Source organism: Girardinichthys multiradiatus, chromosome 7 (assembly GCF_021462225.1).
Source record: "Girardinichthys multiradiatus isolate DD_20200921_A chromosome 7, DD_fGirMul_XY1, whole genome shotgun sequence".
NCBI lineage: Eukaryota > Metazoa > Chordata > Actinopteri > Cyprinodontiformes > Goodeidae > Girardinichthys > Girardinichthys multiradiatus.
Window position 1 is genome coordinate 46,007,510 of NC_061800.1, and position 19,574 is coordinate 46,027,083.

General features: G+C 41.1%; 1 protein-coding gene across 1 annotated transcript in view; it reads left to right on the forward strand.

Moving 5' to 3' along the window:
• The first annotated feature begins 7,555 nt into the window (after positions 1 to 7,555).
• The window catches only part of LOC124870896 (tomoregulin-2-like), a 51,007-nt gene continuing 38,988 nt past the window's right edge, over positions 7,556 to 19,574 (forward strand). The window contains exons 1-3 of the mRNA XM_047369721.1: positions 7,556 to 7,671; positions 7,962 to 8,125; positions 12,199 to 12,249. Coding sequence (XP_047225677.1) covers positions 7,556 to 7,671; positions 7,962 to 8,125; positions 12,199 to 12,249 — 331 coding nt within the window. The remainder of the gene's footprint in view (positions 7,672 to 7,961; positions 8,126 to 12,198; positions 12,250 to 19,574) is intronic.

The following is a 19,574-nucleotide window of genomic DNA, read 5'->3' on the forward strand; positions in this document are numbered from 1 at the left end:
GACATGTGAATCATCCCTGCAGCGGCGGCGGCAGCATCTCCCATCTCAGCCGTGAAACCCGGTTGTTCATTCGGAGAACTCATTACGGCCTCTTCACTCGCTCGCCTTCTGTCCTGACACATTCTGATGAACACCTTCTTCTGGAAAATTGTTGTTTGGATTCGCTTTAAGGTTTAATGTTCTGTAGATTAAAGACAATCTCTAGCATCTTTGTAATTTTTTTCATCTTTAACCAATGGATACCTGATGGGTGTATTTATAGCAGCCCTTCATTAGAGATTATATGAATATTCAGACATTAGCCACAATATTAAAGCCACCCTACAAAAATGGCTAAGCTGCTCTGGTTTCCATCAAGCAACTATAGTCCATGTGTTGCTTTTGTAGTGTCAAGGCTTAATGCAGCCCTCATTTAAACCCAACCTTAAGTCTATACATCCCCCTAATTTAGACCCAAAAATGTCCATCTATCTTCTCACCAATCACCTGAAAAGGTGTACAAAGCTCCATCATAGTCTGGTTTATATTTAGAATGTGCTAGATATCACAAACTGAAAACAATGCAGAACATAACAGCAGTGAAAAAAGATTTGGGTATTTTGAATTGAAGCTCTATTTTGAATGCCTGAAAAGCTGCTCTACATGTCCTGTAACATCACTTTTAATCAACACCTGACCACAAACCCTCTGTTAAGGATCACTTTGTCCTTTTGCACCAAACAAGTCAATCTGCCACATCATGCAGCTGGGACTGCAGATCCAAAAGAGTGAAACTTAGCATTCACCTGAGGAATATATAGTCTTATTTAATGAATTAGAAAATTATTAATTATTAGAAAATCCTCCACTTCTGCCAGGAGTCCATCATGGATCTGGAGAAAAATGTCCGGTCTGGACAAGAGGGTTCCCCTTCACCCTGTCTTGATCAATCGCATTGAGAGACCAGCTGACAAAATCCATAACTCTAATTTTGGAAGATGTGCAAAAAGAGGATCCAAAAAGAGAGACAGAGCTGAGGCAGGGCAGATATGGGAGGGTGCGGGAGACAGAGAAAAGCATCCTCCTCCACCGAGAGCGGAAAGAAAAAAGAAAAAATTAGAATATTTCAGACCAATAAAAAGCATTTTAATACAGAAATTTGGGCTTAAAAGGGACATATCATGCAAAGTCCACTTTTCTTAGCCCTTAAATGCATTTTGTTGTGTATTGGAGCCTGTAGAAGTGTAGAAAAGTTGAATTTAGTCTCTCCAGGTGCTTCATAAATATCTTTATATTGTGTTTGGATCGTATATTTCAATCCGTTCAGTTTTCTCTATTCACTATTACATTTTTCCAACAGACAGTAATTGCTGTGGAACAGCTAAACAAGGTCATAAACTTGTGGCTAAACACTTTAACGATCTCCTCCTAGGGATTTTGAGCTATCGGCTTCATATTTGGTCAATATGCAGTTAAGGCATGGGGGACTAAAAGTTATCACAATCGTGAGTTTTCGGCCATGTTTAGGGGGCGTGGCCTGGGCACAAAAATTTTGTTTGCACCCAAAGTGAAAAATTGCAATAACTTTCCCAAAGAAACGCCAAATCACACCAAAGTTGGCATGAAGGAGGACCTTCGGCTTTCCGACGATCCTATGGGGTCATATGCTGACATCATCAAAGCCACGCCCCCTGAGAACAGGAAGTCACTATTTTTTACTGGGAAAGGTCGCTATCTGGCTTTCTATACTCAATCAACTTAAAACTGTGTCAGGTGACTGATAACTAGTGGGTCTAACTTTGTTTGAAGCACAGTGACTTTTCATAAAAGGGTGTCGCCGTGGTGGCGCGGCGAAGTTGGACGTCACGCCATGGCCATACGTTTGACTTTAATTTCCACATACATCATCTGATCTGCAGCAAAATCAATGTGATTGATCCTAGTCCAGTCCCCAACAAAGATCTGATGACATATTTGGTGGGCGTGGCCTACTTCGTCCACAGCGCCCCCTAGAACATTTTAAAAAATCAGCCCCAAGCCATGCTTTGACAGAGGGATCTGAAATTTGGTACACATATGTTTCTTGTCAGGACCTACAAAAAAGTCTCTTGGAGCATTGATCCAAACCCCACAGGAAGTCGGGCATTTTGGATTTAATTTGCCATTTTGATCCCATTTTTGCCCTTTCTAGCCCGCATATCTGAGCGAATTCCTCCTATAGCTTTTGACTTAGAGACTTGAAAATCATTCATTTTACTCTTAAGGCATTGGGGATCAAAGGTTATCAAAAGCTTTTTGCTACATGAAAGCGTGTGGGCGTGGCCACGCCTCAAAATATGACTTCTCGCCATGAAAGACGAAATTGATATAGCTCCTACAAGGAAAGTCACAGACACATGAAACCTTCTGGGATTGATCTGCCTCTGGCCCTGAAAAATATTCACTGATCAGATGTTGACATCATAAAACCCCCGCCCCCTGAGAACAGGAAGTGTCATGTTTTCCTTTAGACAGTCAATTTTTGATGCTCTTCACCTAATCAATGTGAAACTGTCCCAAGTAACAGATAACACGATAGTCTAAGACAGTCTCCAGTACTGACTGGTTTAGCTTCAGGGTGTGGCTGTGGCGACGTGGCGAATTCTGATGTCACACCACGGCCATACATTTGGCTGTAAATTACACCTGCATGGTCCAATTTATTCCAAACTGAATATGGTTGATCTTTGACAACCACCAAACAGCTCTTTTGGATTACATTGGAATTTGGATCAACAGCGCCCACTAGGACACTTCAAGGGCCATATCTCCCTCATACATAATCTGATCCACTTGAATATTGATGGACATGTTGACACAGTCAACTGATGACATCATTTTAGCCCTGCCCAGAAACAAACAAGTGAGTCCAGCTTCCACCTGGAAGGTCCGATTTACTCCAAATTTTAAATGCTTCTCACCAGACCAAAACTCTGCATGACCGAAGATCATATGACATATTGCTCACAGCGCCACCTAGTGGCGATGTGTTGAAGTTAAGCAGTGCTATCATCAGTGACGTGTAGGAGGCAATGCCAGGCTCCCGCGGTCGCTGCACAGGCCGAGTTGCGCTGAGGTGCGAGGGCCTTCAAGGCTGCTTGCAGCTTTAATTATGAATTGTATCTTTAACTGGATCATAGTCAGATTAAAATGTTTGTTTATACCATACTGTTTCTGTTCCTTCCTTATCAGCCTTGCTTAATCACAGATTTATAAGGCAAGGTTCTAATGTTAGCCAAAATCCTACCAATTCTATCATAGAAGTGCATGGAAAATGCAAGTGTGTCATATTGATGTCTTTTTAACATAAAGATGCTGTTGTGATTATTAATCTGAGAATATTATTTAATATTAATATTTTAATAGTCAGTCAGTCAGTCATTTTCTACCGCTTATTCCATAGTGGGTCACGGGGGAGCTGGTGCCTATCTCCAGCAGTCTATGGGCGAGAGGCGGGGTACACCCGCACACATGGAATGAATTCACACAATTTCTTAAAATACAAGAATTTATTAACAAAAATAAGTCAACTCAAAGTCAAACATTTTTCAAATAACAAACTCTTTACTATGCTAAAATAATCCAACTAAACTACCAAGCAGAATTAAAGAATAATGAAGACTAATGGACTATGTACAATATATCAAGTTGATTAAAGATGATTGAAAATCATGACCAAAAGAGTTATGCAATATTACCATGCAATGTTTATGTTTGAGAACCAAGGATTATCTTGAAGAATCTGGAAATGAAGTTAAGTTAGTCTTGGAACTAACTTAGGCTATAATCAGAAAACGTTTAGACAACCAATCACAATGCAAGATCAGATAAAATATTATTTTAATAAAATAATGTTTTAAATAATTATGTGCTGAATAAAACCAACCTTCTGGATGACTAATTCACAACGGTGTCTCATTAGCTGCCTTTATTTATTAAAATAATATTTAAAGAAATATTATAAAGGGAATATTTTAGAAAGGAGCTAAATCTTTCTGGAGAAATGGGGCTTAATGGTGTTTATTTAGTTATCAAATTTAGTAAAATGATGTTAGGGGCACATTATTTACTGGATTGAAAACTAAACCTTTCTGGGTAAATATTATTTAGCAGCAAGCACATGTCCTTAGCTGTTAGCAGTTAAGCTAACAAAGAAGCTGCTAGCTTAGCACCAGAATCAAACACATACCTTTAGAATGCCAGGGTCAATAAAAGGGTTAAAATGCATAAGCGCAGACGCGCGTTATGATCAATCTTCAAGTAAAGTTTGTCTTAACTTTAAAAACATACAAACAAAGAACACAACCTGAGCAAGTGTACTGCAGATAGCCTGCTAGCACCAAGATAGCTGAGTTCAACACAAACAAAACCAAATTTCATAAAATGAAAAACGTTTAGATCATTTCAATCTAAATATCCCTCTATTACTCTCTGCTCTGTGAACAAAGGGTTAGCTCATTGTGTCCGCCAACCACACTGCACGTTAACATGGTGATGCGGTCTCTGATGTCTTCCTTCCAGACTGGGAGACCGCTCCGCTCCGCTCGGCTTCATAGAGACCGCTTCTGTGTAGGGAACCTCTCACAATTTGCTTCTGCAGGCCTCAGAGAAAAAGTAAGCAACTCTTACACCTTAATTTTCCCGTTCATGAATGAAAATACCGGATACACAGTCAGCATTTCATTCGTACTTATCTTTGCATATGATCGATGATCGTATGGCTTCCTTGGATCCAGTTGAAGAGTTTATGTCTGTTTGCCAGCAAAGAAACATCAGCGCGCTTGTCTCCCCTATCCGGTCCCTTTCGAAGGCCGTGTGGAAGAGGGCGGATGTAGCAACAGTTGTGCTTTTATTTGGGTATTGGCGTCACAGGAAGTCCACAGTTATCCCGTATCCTGGCTGTGCCAGAAGAAGGTTAATCCACTTTATTTTGAAAGTTCCAGAAAAGTCCGTACCTGATGTATTCATCAGCTTCTTTCCTTGTTTATCTTTTAAGAAGCTAAGGTTTAGCTGGATCCAGTAATCACCTATCTTCTTAAGTGTTTCAGGCCCACCGCATGTATAGAAAGCTCAGCAGCGACACCTAGAGTCCAAGAGATCATTTATTTTGAATTAGATCCAGCTTTACCTTAATTCAACCACCGCTGGCCATGACCTGACAGTCTGACCTGGAATTGGTCCTTGAACTCCCATCCTTTGTTGCTAAATCTGCATATTTTTATCATCGCACTGTTAAACTCTACTGTGTAAAAGGACTCAGGAATCGAAGTTTACCCATGTACGACCAGAGGTTAGTAGTTATCACACCTAATGGGAAGATAAGCTTTTGACCTCAGTCAACCCACTTTTTCCAAACCCTGCCAGAAGACCCTCCTTTCCTGTCAATCGTTCCTAGAAAAACTGAGCACTGTCCGTGGTTCCCCTCTGATTGTTAGTTCTTGTAAGACCCTGCTAGGCCTTCAGTTGCAGCTGCCTTGGGAGAGGTTGATCTTGCAGCCCGGAAGGGTGTATAGGCTTCTGTTTGAACAACTTTCTCTTTCATGTTTTTGTCTTCAACATTACTCAATTTGTTTCTGCTTCTGTTTACTCATTTTACTGGATTCCATGGGGTCTTTTTGCAGCAGATGGCTAAGAAATTGAGTGTTTTTACTCATTGATCTCCTGCATTCACAAGCTGAACCAAAACCAAAACCTCCTCAACTCCACATCCAACCCTGAGAGATCTGACTGGATAAAGTTTGCAGTGGATGATTCAAGCAGTGTGAAAAATATTTCAGCTGGGTTGAGATCAAAATATGGTGCTTATCCTCAGGCTTTATGACGACAATGTGCATACATTTACAGATACAAACAGAATGAGAATGGACTGGAGGAAATATTACTGTTAGTCAAACTTGCAGAAATCCATATAGAACCCTATGTATACACAGTGAAAGTAGCTTTTAGGATGCTTCTTGGTAACTTCAACATAAAAGTAACTGCTTATCTTCATTAAATAAGATGCTCCTTCATTACATAAGAGTCCTTGCTCATGCAACAGAGATATCAGTCTAGTTTGCTTTGAAAAGAGTCTGTCCCTGGTTGCATGTCACCAGTTACAGGAGCTAAACCAGTCTACCCCCATTGCTTTCTGCAGAGTCACTGAGCCAGCTGCCGCAGGTACATGATCTCCAAGCTCCAAGCTATGAACAGCAACCAAGCGTGACCTGTGGAGATTCAGGTTTAGATGCAGAAGTTGTCAAAGTTGTTTTTACAACTTTTCTCTCAGTTTGTGAGTGCACCCAAGGCCAAACCTCTGACACCAGTTGGGGGATTAAATATGTTCTATACTAGAATGAATCAAGGTCCATGGCACCTCGGTTTCTAAATGCCTCTTTCGTTTCATATCTCTTCTATCTTATCTGCACTTTACTTCACATTTCACTTCAGTATCTTCTTTATGTGTTGTTAGTCAATTCAAAATATCTTTTAGTTTTGGTTTTATATCCTTACTAGAGTGGTAAAGTTGCCCCAATGCCACATGCAAGTTTAATCAAAGAGAACTGATCTTAACAAAATAATTAATTGGAGATAAAAGCGAGGAGACAAGCTGGCCACTTTGGTCCAGGCGTTGGATCGATACGAGGTGTTATAGCAGTTGGCAGGGGGTGATTGAGGGGGGAGTAAAGGGGCTAATCATTTCAGTCATTACCCATCCGTGTCTCCTGATCCCAGGGATTAGCAGAAACAGAAGCAGGGGAAATGTTGTGTTAGTGCGACATGAGACTATCAGGGTACAGTAAGAGGAAGAAATGGAAACCGTGTTGATCTTTCTTTGCATATATAGGAAATCTGAGCAGGTGATCATGTATCGGGGCTTCCTCTGTGCTTCTTCTTTCCTGTGTAGTGTGGGAGAGCTTACATGCCTGCCTGCACACCTTTATTCACAGCAGATCATTTGACTAAAGTATCTGAGTATAGGTGCCGGCCTGCATGGTAGACCAAAAAAATCAAGGTGACACGTGTGAGAACTTCCGTGGAAGAGGATGTATGGAAATAAGAGAAACCAGGTTCATGTCGGTGGTCAGTCGAAACCTTCTAATTCAGTCGGTCTGAACTCTGGTGAGTGACAAACAGTTATTGTATGGAATGAAAATGGATTTTAGGTTCAAAGGTCCAAATCTGGTTTCTGGATCTGTTCAAAGGTCCAGAACATTAAATGATTTAATGTGTTTACAATGACGGTGTCACGTGACCCGGCCAAGATGGCAGCTTAGCGAGGAAGCTCCATCAAGCATCTGCACATGAACGGTATTTCCCCAATATAGGAAGACTTTTGCTCGGATGACAATAGAGCGCTAATACGCCAAAACCATCTGCAACAAAGCCACGTGAAATTCTTACTCACCAATGAAACATTGTTGACAAAACGCATTTGCCTGAACCACTGGGCCACGAAGCTAACGACACGGCTAGCATAACCGAAGTTTTAAAGGAGCTGAAATCACACCGTGCAGATTTTGGAAAGAGGTTGAATAACATCACATGGCTGGTTGACATGGCAAACTCACTCACCACATTGAAAAGGAAGGTGTCGGAGGTTAAACGAGATGTGGTGTGCAATGCTCCACAGGTGAACGCAGCAGAACAGCGCTTACATAAGGCGGAACAGTCGTTGGAAAAGGCCCAAAGCGCTAGAAGCAGTGACAAAAACACTCGCACACTTGGAAGCTAAAACAGATAATCTGGAAAACCAAGGGAGAAGGAAGAACCTCCGACTCTTAGATAAACAAGAGGGTGCCAAGGGTAATCAAACCCCTTTTGATTTCATCCACAACAAGCTCCCCCTCTGGCTGGAGCTATGCCCCAAAAAGACATTCACCTTGGAGTGGGCACACCGCACACTCGCATTAGCCAAACCCAATCAGGCCAGAACTATTATTTTCTGCTTCTTAAACTTCCAGGATTGAATTTGTCTACCAAAAAGCTGGACGCCGTGATATAAAGTATGATAGGACCAAGATCACTTTCACTCAAGATCTGTCAGCAGAGACTGTCCGGATTCGGCGCGGTTTCAACGCGGTTATCAAGCCGTTTGTGGAGATCAACGCCTTTCAACACGACCCCTGTAGACTTAGAGTTTTGCACAAAGGCAAGATGCATAGCTTCTGCACTCCACAGGAGGCTGAGACTCTTTATAAGACCATAACACTCTCCGAATAATCCACCGTTCACGCTAAATGGCAGATTTTAATTGACTCTGTTCCACAGGTTACTGTATACTACCCCCAAAAGTTTTTTTTATTTTTTACTTTACACATTTATCTGACTAATTTGGCAGAGGGAAGAAAAACAAACTGTTGACTTTACCTAGGTTAAAAAAGTTAAAACTTAAGGGAAAATATCATTACTTAAAGATGAACCTGCAAATCTTCAAGTTCTATATATACATTTTTTGTTGTAAGTTGGAAAATTTACTATAAGTTTTTTTAGTATGCTCAGGAGAATGTTTTGTCTCCGTGTCTTTGCATTTTTGTTGCTTTGGCTGAGGTTAGGGAACAGTTACTCCTCATTTGTGTGGATTAGCACTTCCCCCAATTTAAACTGCGGTGTAAGGTATGCACTCCAGTTCAGGGAGTATTAGAGTTGGGGTATGTCTGTTGAAAGTTGTTAGGGCAGGGTTTAAACGTAGTCCAAGTTATTGTGTGTATGTTTATATATTCAGGTGTTGTATGAGTGTGTACATAGCTTTGCATCTTATTAGGTTCATCACTAACCTCCTCCTGAATTCTCTTCCAACTTAATTAGAAGAGGGCCAGGCAAAGTGCTACATGTTCTCATACATAATATACCATTTCACATCATAAATAGTATTCCAGACTACAATGGTAGATACATTGTAGTGCAAGGCAATCTGTTGTCACAGAAACTTAATCTTATCAGTGTTTATGACCCTAATGAGGACAATACAACATTTTATGAAAATGTTCCTTACAATCTCCTCTCTGGAGGGGCATTTTATAATTGGGGGCGACTTTAATAATCCCCTGAACCCAGAAATGGATAGATGCAGCCAAACAAACCCATCCCATTTGCAAAATAGAAAAGTATTATTGAATTAAATAAGGGATCTCAACCTGACTGAAATCTGGAGAACACAGAACCCAAACAAAAAAGTATATTCTTGCTACTCTAGTACACTTATTGATTATTTCCTAATCTTTATGGAACTATTGTCTAATATTAATAAATGTTGGTGCAACAGTGTAGTCATTAGTGACCATGCAGTGTTATCATTAAAAGTGCACTTAGGTAACTTTGGTCATCCCTCAAGATGGAAATTTCAAACATATCTGCTGCAAAAAGAGGCAAAGTGCATTGATGAATACTTCAAATTAAACACCAGCAAAACTTCAAGTATTAGATGGGAGGCCTTTAAGGCTTATATAAGAGGTGAAATAATGAGTTACACAAGTTCCATAAAAAACAAAAGAATCAAGAATTACAAGAAATAGAAAATTGAATTAAGAAAGTTTAAATAGAAATTTTGGACAGTTGCCCTGAAAAATTTAAACAACTGTCAATTTTAAAAGCTTCTTTTTAATGACCACCGATAAAGTTGCTAAACACTTAATGTCGATAAAACCAGCATTAAGCAATATGATCAAGGGGAAAAGGCTGAAAAACGTTTACACTTAGACGAATACTGAAATACTGAATCTAATACTGAAACCAAGCAGAGTGTACGTCATAGAGGACAATCAATTCAATGGGATGTGAAACAAAGATCCTCTGTAAAGTGCTCTCAAGAAGATTAGATAAATACCTTCCTCAATTAATACTAGAAGATCTGCAAGGTTTTATACATAAAAGGCAGGGATATCATAATGTTACAAGAGCTTTAAATATACTTTATAAAGTACCTAATTGAAGAGATAATGCCATACTATCAGTAGATGCAAGCCAGGCATTTGACAGAATAGAAAGGGGATACTTATTTCAGAATCAGCTTTATTGCCAAGTTCATACATACAACAAACAAGGAATTTGACTCCAGTACACTTTGCTCTCTGGGTTTATTTATTTTCTTATTTTCTTTTGCGTTATGAGATATACTCGGCATATATCTTTATGTCCTTAAATACATATATACAATATACACATATACAAGGTGGAATTGCGACTTCAGTATGCTGTTGTTCTGTACTCTATTAAATGTTCAACAGAGAAACAGCCTGGGGGAAGAAACTGTCTTTGTGGCGGCTGGTTTTAGTAAACAGTGCTCTGTAGCGCCACCTAAAGGTAAAGCTCTAAACAGTTTATGTGCAGGGTGTGTGGGGTCTGCAGAGATTTTAGCAGCTCTTTTCCTGATCCTTGACCTGTATAAGTCCTGGATGGAGGGAAGGTCAGCCCTGATTATTCTCTCTGCATTCCTGATTATTCATTGCAGTCTGGACCTGTCTTGTTTTGTGGATGAGCCAAACCACACTGAGATGGATGAAGACAGGACAGACTGAATGATGGCAGTGTAGACGATGACCAGCAGCTCCTGTGGAAGGTTGGACTTCTTGAGTTGCCTCAGGAAGTACAGTCTCTGCTGGGCCTTCTTCTGAACGTTGTCTATGTGTGAAGACCATCTCATGTCCTCAGAGATGGTGGTCCCTAGGAACCTGAAGTGGTCCACAGCTGTCACGGTGTTGTTGAGGATGGTGAGGGGGTTGTATGGGAATGGTGTTCGGCGAAGGTCCACCACCATTTCCACAGTCTTGAACGGGTGGAGTTCGAGGTAGTTCTGACCACACCAGTGTACCAGCCGATTCACCTGCTGTCTGTATGTAGACTCATCACCGTCCTGGATCAGTCCAATGACAGTGGTGTCGTCTGCAAACTTCAAGAGTCCACGAGTCCACTGAGGTGCAGTCATTTATGTACAGGGAGAAGAGGAGTGGGGATAGAACACACCCCTGGGGGGCACCAGTACTTATTAATCTGGTTCGGGAGAAGATGGTCCCTAGTCTCACCTGCTGCTGTCGGTCTGTCAGAAAGCTTTTGATCCACTGACAAGTGGAGGCTGGGACGTTGAGCTAGGTGAGCTTCTGGTGGAGGATGTCTGGTATGATGGTGTTGAAGGCCGAGTTGAAGTCTACAAACAGGATTCTGGCGTATGTCCCTGTGTGGTCGAGGTGTTGCAGGATGAAGTGTAGACCTAAGTCAACAGCATCATCTGCCGACCTGTTTGCTCGGTAAGCAAACTGCAGGGGGTCCAGCAGGGGGCCTGTGATGTCTTTCAGGTGCTTCAACACCAGCCGCTCAAAGGATTTCATGACCACAGACGTCAGGGCTACAGGCCTGTAGTCATTTAATCCTAGGATGGTGGGTTTCTTGGGCACTGGGATGATGGTGGATCGTTTGAAGTAGGAGGGGACCTCACACGTTTCCAGCGACTTGTTGAAGATCCAGGTGAAGATCGGGGCGAGTTGATTTGCACAGGCTTTCAGGCATGATGGGGAGACATTATCAGGTCCTCCAGCTTTCTTTGTTTTCATGCACTGAAAGAGCCTGTTTACATCTTCCTTGGAGATCTTTAGTGCAGGCGGAGGATCTGAAGGTAGGGGGTTGGTTGTTTTACAGGTCGAATTTGTTCCTGAATGGGATGTAGAGGGGATGATTTGAGGTGTGAACGGCTTCCTGTCATGTCTACAGTAGAAGCCATTCAGACGGTTGGCCAGGCGAGGACTCTGTTCAGGACGGGTGGAGGGCTCCTATAGGCAGTCAGGTCTCACACCAGTCCATGCAGCCGAAGCATCACCAGCAGAAAGGCTGTTCTTCAGCTTCTCACTGTAGCTTCTCTTGGCTGCTTTGATCTCCTTTGTTAGTCTGTTCCTGGCCTGCCTGTACCGCGCCCAATCTCCACTGCTGTGAGCTTCTTCCTTTTCCCTGCGCAGATTCCTGTGGTGTGGAGTAAACCATGGCTTCTTATTCCCAAAGGTGCAGAATGTCTTGGTCTGCACACACATGTCCTCACAGAAACTGATGTATGATGTCACCACATCAGTTAGTTGGTTTAGGTCAGTGGCTGAAGTTTCAAAAACAGTCCAGTCTGTGCATTCAAAGCAGGCCTGTAGTGTCTGCTTTGATTCCTCAGTCCACTTCTTAACAGTGTGAACCGCGGGTTTGGAAGCTCTTAATTTCTGTCTGTAGGTTGGGATGAGGTGGATAAGACAATGATCCGAAAGTCCCAGAGCAACCCTGGTAACAGCATGATATGAGTCCTTTAAAGCTGTGTAACAATGGTCCAGTGTGTTTTTGTCTCTGGTGAGACACTTAATATGCTGTCTGTATTTGGGGAGTTCATTTGAGAGGTTTGCACTGTTAAAATATCCCAGTATTATGATGAAAGAGTCCGTGTATTTTTTCTCCACGTCTGTAATCAGCTCAGTGAGATGTTTTTCAGCAGCAGAAGTGCAGCCATGTGGTGGAAAATATGAGCCGATTATTATAAAAGAGGAAAACGCTCCCTGTGAATAAAACGGTTTACAGATTATGGAAAATGACTCCAGATCCGGACTACATGTTTTCCCAGCACTTTTACGTCTCTGCACCAACCTTTGTTTATATAAAAGCAGATTCCGCCTCTTCCCCGATAGCTCCACGCTGCGATCCGTTCTGAACAGCTGGAAGTCCGGCAACAGCAGTGCGCGGTCCAGGATTTTTTCATTCAGCCATGTCTCGGTAAAGCAGAGAACCGCTGATCCGTGGAGGTCCGTGTTTTTACTGGTGAGAAGAAGCAGCTCGTCCATCTTGTTACTTAGAGAGCAGACATTTTCCAGATGGATTGAAGGTTGTGGTGTGCGAAGTCCTCTTTGGCGGAGCTTTACCAGCACGGTTTCCCCTCCGACGCTTTCGGCGCAGTATCCCGCAGAGTGCTGCAGCTCCACTTGTCAGGAGTTCGATGAAGCTTGGATTGATGAATGATGGTGAAAAAAATCCAGAGAGAGGACTCTCTGATGTTGAAAAGTTCCTCTCTGCTGAATGAGACCACAGAATTGTGGCCCAAGACCACAGTAATGTGCCTCGAAAAACATAAAAACACACAAAATACACAAAGAAACAGAGCGAAGCTTAGAGGCGGACATCGTCGGCGCCATCTTGGTTTATTTAGGTTGAGGTTCCTACAGGATTTGGAATTAGTGGGGTCTTCCTTAAATGGATTAAATTACTATATACCAACCCAAAGGTTGAAATCCTAACAAACAACAATATTTGCGAACCCTTTAACTTACAGAATTAACTTACAGTATTCCTAACCTTATGAAATTAATTGAAAAATTTGAAGTTTCTTTGGATATAAAGTCAACAATTCTAAATCAGTTTTAACACTTAATAAAGCGGAGAGATGCAATCCATCAGCTAATAGCCCATTCACAATATCAACAGAAGGATATAGATATTTAAGATCACCCCCTATATTAAGAACGTGACAGCTGCAAACTACGATTCTTTGGTAGACAAGGTTTGTGCATCACTAGATCGATGGTCAGGCTTACCTATAGCCCTGATTGGGCGAGTAAATATACTAAAAATGTCTATTTTACCCTAATTCTCATACTATTTCCCTTAACATTACCAGACTCATTTTAAGATAAACTTGATAATTTGTTTAGTCGGTTCGTGTAGAATACCAGAAAAGCCAGGCTTCGTCTTGGACTTTTATATTTGCCATATGAGAGAGGAGGACTTCGACTCCCCAACCTTAGATGATACTACATGGCAGCACAACTAGTAGGTGCATGGTATTATTTCTGCAGGATGCCACCATCTTGGCTGACTAGCAGGAATCAGTCCATGACCTACATTACCAAAAAAACTGTATTTATAGTGAGCAAATGTTAAAACATTGAAAAGGTGCACAAACAATCACTTTCTTAAGAACACAATTAGAGTATGGTATGCCACGCACAAGCACCTAGGTGACACACCCACACTGCCCCAGTATATTCCTACTTGGCGAAACAAGGAGTTTCCACCTCAGAAAACATATTTGGATTTTGGATTTAAACACTGGAGTGTTAAGGGAGTCCAGAAAATAATGGATATTTATGTAGATGAAGTGTTGCTTTCTTTTGACCAGTTGTCCTTGAAGTATTGTATTCCAAGAAAACATTTGTTTTAAATACGTACAACTCAAAAGCTTCACGTCCTCAAAATGGAAACAATTTATGTGTAAGCCACCATTATCAAAACTAGAGGCAATAACAATCTCAAATTTAGACAGTAGAAGACTTGTATCTAAATACTATAAAATGTTGGTTGACACTACTGGTCTGTCTACAGCAGAGAAGTTTAAATGATTGGAGAAAGGACATCCAAGAGGACTTAGATGAAGCAGAATGGAACCAAGCTTGTCTGAAGGCCCAAAAACAAACTATTAGTACAAGACACCAAATACTTCAGTACAAATGTCTAATGAGAATGTACAGGTCCTTCTCAAAATATTAGCATATTGTGATAAAGTTCATTATTTTCCATAATGTCATGATGAAAATTTAACATTCATATATTTTAGATTCATTGCACACTAACTGAAATATTTCAGGTCTTTTATTGTCTTAACACAGATGATTTTGGCATACAGCTCATGAAAATCCAAAATTCCTATCTCACAAAATTAGCATATTTCATCCGACCAATAAAAGAAAAGTGTTTTTAATACAAAAAACGTCAACCTTCAAATAATCATGTACAGTTATGCACTCAATACTTGGTCGGGAATCCTTTGGCAGAAATGACTGCTTCAATGCGGCGTGGCATGGAGGCAATCAGCCTGTGGCACTGCTGAGGTCTTATGGAGGCCCAGGATGCTTCGATAGCGGCCTTTAGCTCATCCAGAGTGTTGGGTCCTGAGTCTCTCAACGTTCTCTTCACAATATCCCACAGATTCTCTATGGGGTTCAGGTCAGGAGAGTTGGCAGGCCAATTGAGCACAGTGATACCATGGTCAGTAAACCATTTACCAGTGGTTTTGGCACTGTGATCAGGTGCCAGGTCGTGCTGAAAAATGAAATCTTCATCTCCATAAAGCTTTTCAGCAGATGGAAGCATGAAGTGCTCCAAAATCTCCTGATAGCTAGCTGCATTGACCCTGCCCTTGATAAAACACAGTGGACCAACAACAGCAGCTGACACGGCACCCCAGACCATCACTGACTGTGGGTACTTGACACTGGACCTCTGGCATTTTGTCATTTCCTTCTCCCCAGTCTTCCTCCAGACTCTGGCACCTTGATTTCCGAATGACATGCAGAATTTGCTTTCATCCAAAAAAAGTACTTTGGACCACTGAGCAACAGTCCAGTGCTGCTTCTCTGTAGCCCAGGTCAGGCGCTTCTGCCGCTGTTTCTGGTTCAAAAGTGGCTTGACCTGGGGAATGCGGCACCTGTAGCCCATTTCCTGCACACGCCTGTGCACGGTGGCTCTGGATGTTTCTACTCCAGACTCAGTCCACTGCTTCCGCAGGTCCCCCAAGGTCTGGAATCGGCCCTTCTCCACAATCTTCCTCAGGGTCCGGTCACCTCTTCTCGTTGTGCAGCGTTTTCTGCCACACTTTTTCCTTCCCACAGACTTCCCACTGAGGTGCCTTGATACAGCACTCTGGGAACAGCCTATTCGTTCAGAAATTTCTTTCTGTGTCTTACCCTCTTGCTTGAGGGTGTCAATAGTGGCCTTCTGGACAGCAGTCAGGTCGGCAGTCTTACCCATGATTGGGGTTTTGAGTGATGAACCAGGCTGGGAGTTTTAAAGGCCTCAGGAATCTTTTGCAGGTGTTTAGAGTTAACTAATTGATTCAGATGATTAGGTTCATAACTCGTTTAGAGACCCTTTTAATGATATGCTAATTTTGTGAGATAGGAATTTGGGGTTTTCATGAGCTGTATGCCAAAATCATCCGTAATAAGACAATAAAACACCTGAAATATTTCAGTTAGTGTGCAATGAATCTAAAATATATGAATGTTAAATTTTCATCATGACATTATGGAAAATAATGAACTTTATCACAATATGCTAATATTTTGAGAAGGACCTGTATGTAACCCCAGTAAAGCTCCATCAAATTTCAGGTAGCACCCCAGACACATGCCCAAAATGCTTCACTCAGAAAGGTACTCTGATCCATTGCCTTTGGGAATGCCCCAAGATTAAACTCTTCTGGAAAAGAGTTACTGGATGCAGGAATATTTGATGTTACAATACCTGCTTTGTGCACAATTCCAACTTCTGTGTTCTAGGAATATACCCACAAGTATTTTCATCTTTATCAAACATAGTCAGACTATTGGACTTCGGACTTGTCCAGGCCCGCCGAGTGGTGGCGCTGTGCTGAAGGTGCATGAGTGCAAACAATGTGGATTAGAGAACTGGTGAATTGTATTAGGTTTGAAAGACTTACGCACATTGCTGGAGGCAAACTAAACTTTCTTTATATTTGGGATCCATATATGAACAGTATAGAGAATGAAGGGGTTTAAAATTTTGTATGAACAAAACTAGGCTTGTTACAGCTCCACAATTTTTTACTTTTGAATTGATGCAAAGTTTGTGAGAGAGGGTTGAACATGTATATGAAAATGTCTAAAAAGCTAATAAAATGTAAACACCACAACAACTTACGTAATTACAGATATCCAGATCCAGTTGGAATTTAAAGAAACCTAATGAGAAAATTTTAATTTTAATTTTGTTTTTCTAAAATTTAAATCTTTACAAGTAAACGCATTCTTTTACCCTAAAAAGTAGCTAATTACAAGGTTAAGGAATAAAACCTCAATAATGTTCTAGAAGGATGACAAATAATAGGAATATAAATTAGTTTTTTATTCTCCTAAAAGTTATCTATTGGTATTTTTATATATATTTCATATGAAAGTGGATGCATTAAACAGAAAAACACATTTCTAATTAAACAGGTTTCAGCTTTTTAGGCCTTTCTGTTGAAGACTTCTGACCGAAAATGTCCACCAGTATTTTAATTAAAAAAAAAGGTTTTGGTATAATAAAACTGTTGATTTATAAATCTACATTTCAAAGCTTCAGTGTTACATTATCCACAATTGTTCTGTGTTTGCATTCCATCTACCTCATTCACCAAAAATTATATTTTTTTTTGTTCATTTTTTAACAGCGAGTATTAATCTGTCCTACAGAGTCTCTCCTCAACCTTCTCTGCTCAGCCTTCTCTGCTCCAGCTCAGGGTTTAGCAGGGTTTCACAAACCTGTTATAATGTTTTTAAAACACTTCCTCTAAAACACACAGAGCTTTATTCTTTATTCAAGAGGACTGTCTGACTCAGTACATGTAGCAGAAGGTCCTCAGTAAAAGTGAATCTTTCCCTGCTGAGGATCTTTGATGAGCAAGGAAACAGCTGGCTAATGTTAGCTTCTTTTCCTCTCTGTAGACGTGCTGTGGACCAAAAACTTCTCCTTTTGGTGTCAGTTATACATGTGAGGACCAACCTCTCCTGCTTCACAACTAAAGCTGTTTGCTCGTCGCAGTTCTTAATGACTGGAGTCACGCTGCTCTGTTTTTAGGCCTCTCCCACTTGGCTGTGGGGCTGAGGGAGGACTGAGTCCCAACTGAGTGGGTCACATCACACAGAGAGGAGCACACAGATCACCCTCTGTTTTACTGCTCTTTCACTGTGAGGGAAGAGTTTATATGATACTTAGATCATTGGATATAACAGGATTTGTTTTATCATGTCTTTGTGAGAAAGCCTGTTCTATTGTATGACCCCTGTGTGTTTCATGCACTCAAATAAATCAAAAATAAAATCCACAAATTTAGACAGAATCGTTTTATTTAATATTGGGCATTTATGTATACAGCTAGCTGTGAGAAAATGGGAATCACTTGTACAGTAAAAGTAAGTGCTGGTTAATTCAGACTGCTGCAGTCATAGACAGACCCAGACACTAGAAACATTAGGGAATATTGAACTGCTCATAGTCCAGAAGAACATATCACATTGTATTTTTTCAGACTCGTGTAGTACGGTTTGTATGCGACTGAATGTATAGTGGCCAAGCTCAGGGGGATCCCAGAAACACCCACCCACATTCTCAGAGGAACAGTAACCTGTCTGAAATGTCACAGGGAACTTCTGGAGCAGTGTAGGACCAGCATTGATTAGATATCATGGGTTACATAAGGTAGAAGCAGACACTGCGGGGTGTGTCAACAATGTAACATATGCTGGAAAATAAAAACTCCAGAATTTCCTATAAACAAGATAACAAGTAGTTTGGAGGTGGTCGTGAAATTGAAACTTCATTTTGGATGCTGCTGAGGCATCGTTTAAAATTACAGGAATAATCTGTTTTTCATTTGAAGAAAATGCACCAGAGCTTTTCTGCCATGATGTCATGTGTTTTTCCACTGTAGTTTTTACAGTTTACATTTGCTATTAAGTTTCCTATAACCTTAAAAACATCCTGTGATATTTGTCCCTTCTAGGATGAAATTCTGAGTTTTGGTCCATTCTCTGACTGTAGCAGTTAATAAACAACTAGTCACTTTAACATTTCAGTTACTATACTGACCACTTCAAATTTATGCTGTAATTTTACAGAATGTTTTAGATTGAAATTTGTATTTTAGTTCCTGTATATTTATTAGCTAGCCTTCACATTTACCTGCCCACCTAAAGATTCTGTGTGAAAACTAGATAATATCCATTAGCTAAAGTATGACTATAAAAGGAACAATTTCAATACGTCATGAAAAAATAAGGCTGGTAGGTCAAAATATGTACTGTAGTTGCCCTATCCACCTGGGCAGTTCCACTTTGAGCTCAGGCTCCTCCGCCAGAGCCCTGGGAGTTGATGGTTCTTATTCATTCCTAGGATTGTGCTCTTCTGGACAGAGATCTCTAAGGTGATTCTTGGAATGTGCCTCAACCAGTTCCCTAGTGTTTGGCTGCATGTTCAACAATGACCACTGGCCCACTGAGGCCTCGACTCGTCCTGCCGGATATTAGCCTTAACTTTCCAACCAACTCCTGTTGTTGTCTCTCACTTTGACTGTGGGTAAAGACTGGGCACAGATGACCTTGTACATTGTTCCAGCCACTTGATTTTGGCGTTTTTCATACACTTTGCCTGTTAGTACCTTAGAGCCAGTTACTCTGTGTTGGACTGCTTAAGGGCTCTAGAACTCTCCTGTGATTGCCAATTCTGCCCAGTCTCTCTTTCAAATTGTTGAATCATGAGCACTGATCTTAACTAAGGGAGGTGAGGCCTGCAGTTTTTTAGATGTTGTTCTGACCTCCTGCATTAATGCACTCTGGGAGTAAGATTGGTCAATCAGCCTCTCCTGGGAAGGTTCACCAGTGTTCAGTGTCTCACTGTTTTTCTTGAGTCCCAAATACTTAAAAATGTCTTTGTTTCTTTTTACAGACTAATCTTGAATTTCTATAGTACTGGGCATGTTGCTGTTTGAAATCTGTGAGCCTACTTCATGATGTCAGACAGATTGTAGTTAGATGATTTCTTGTATGGACAGGTCTGGCTATAACCGT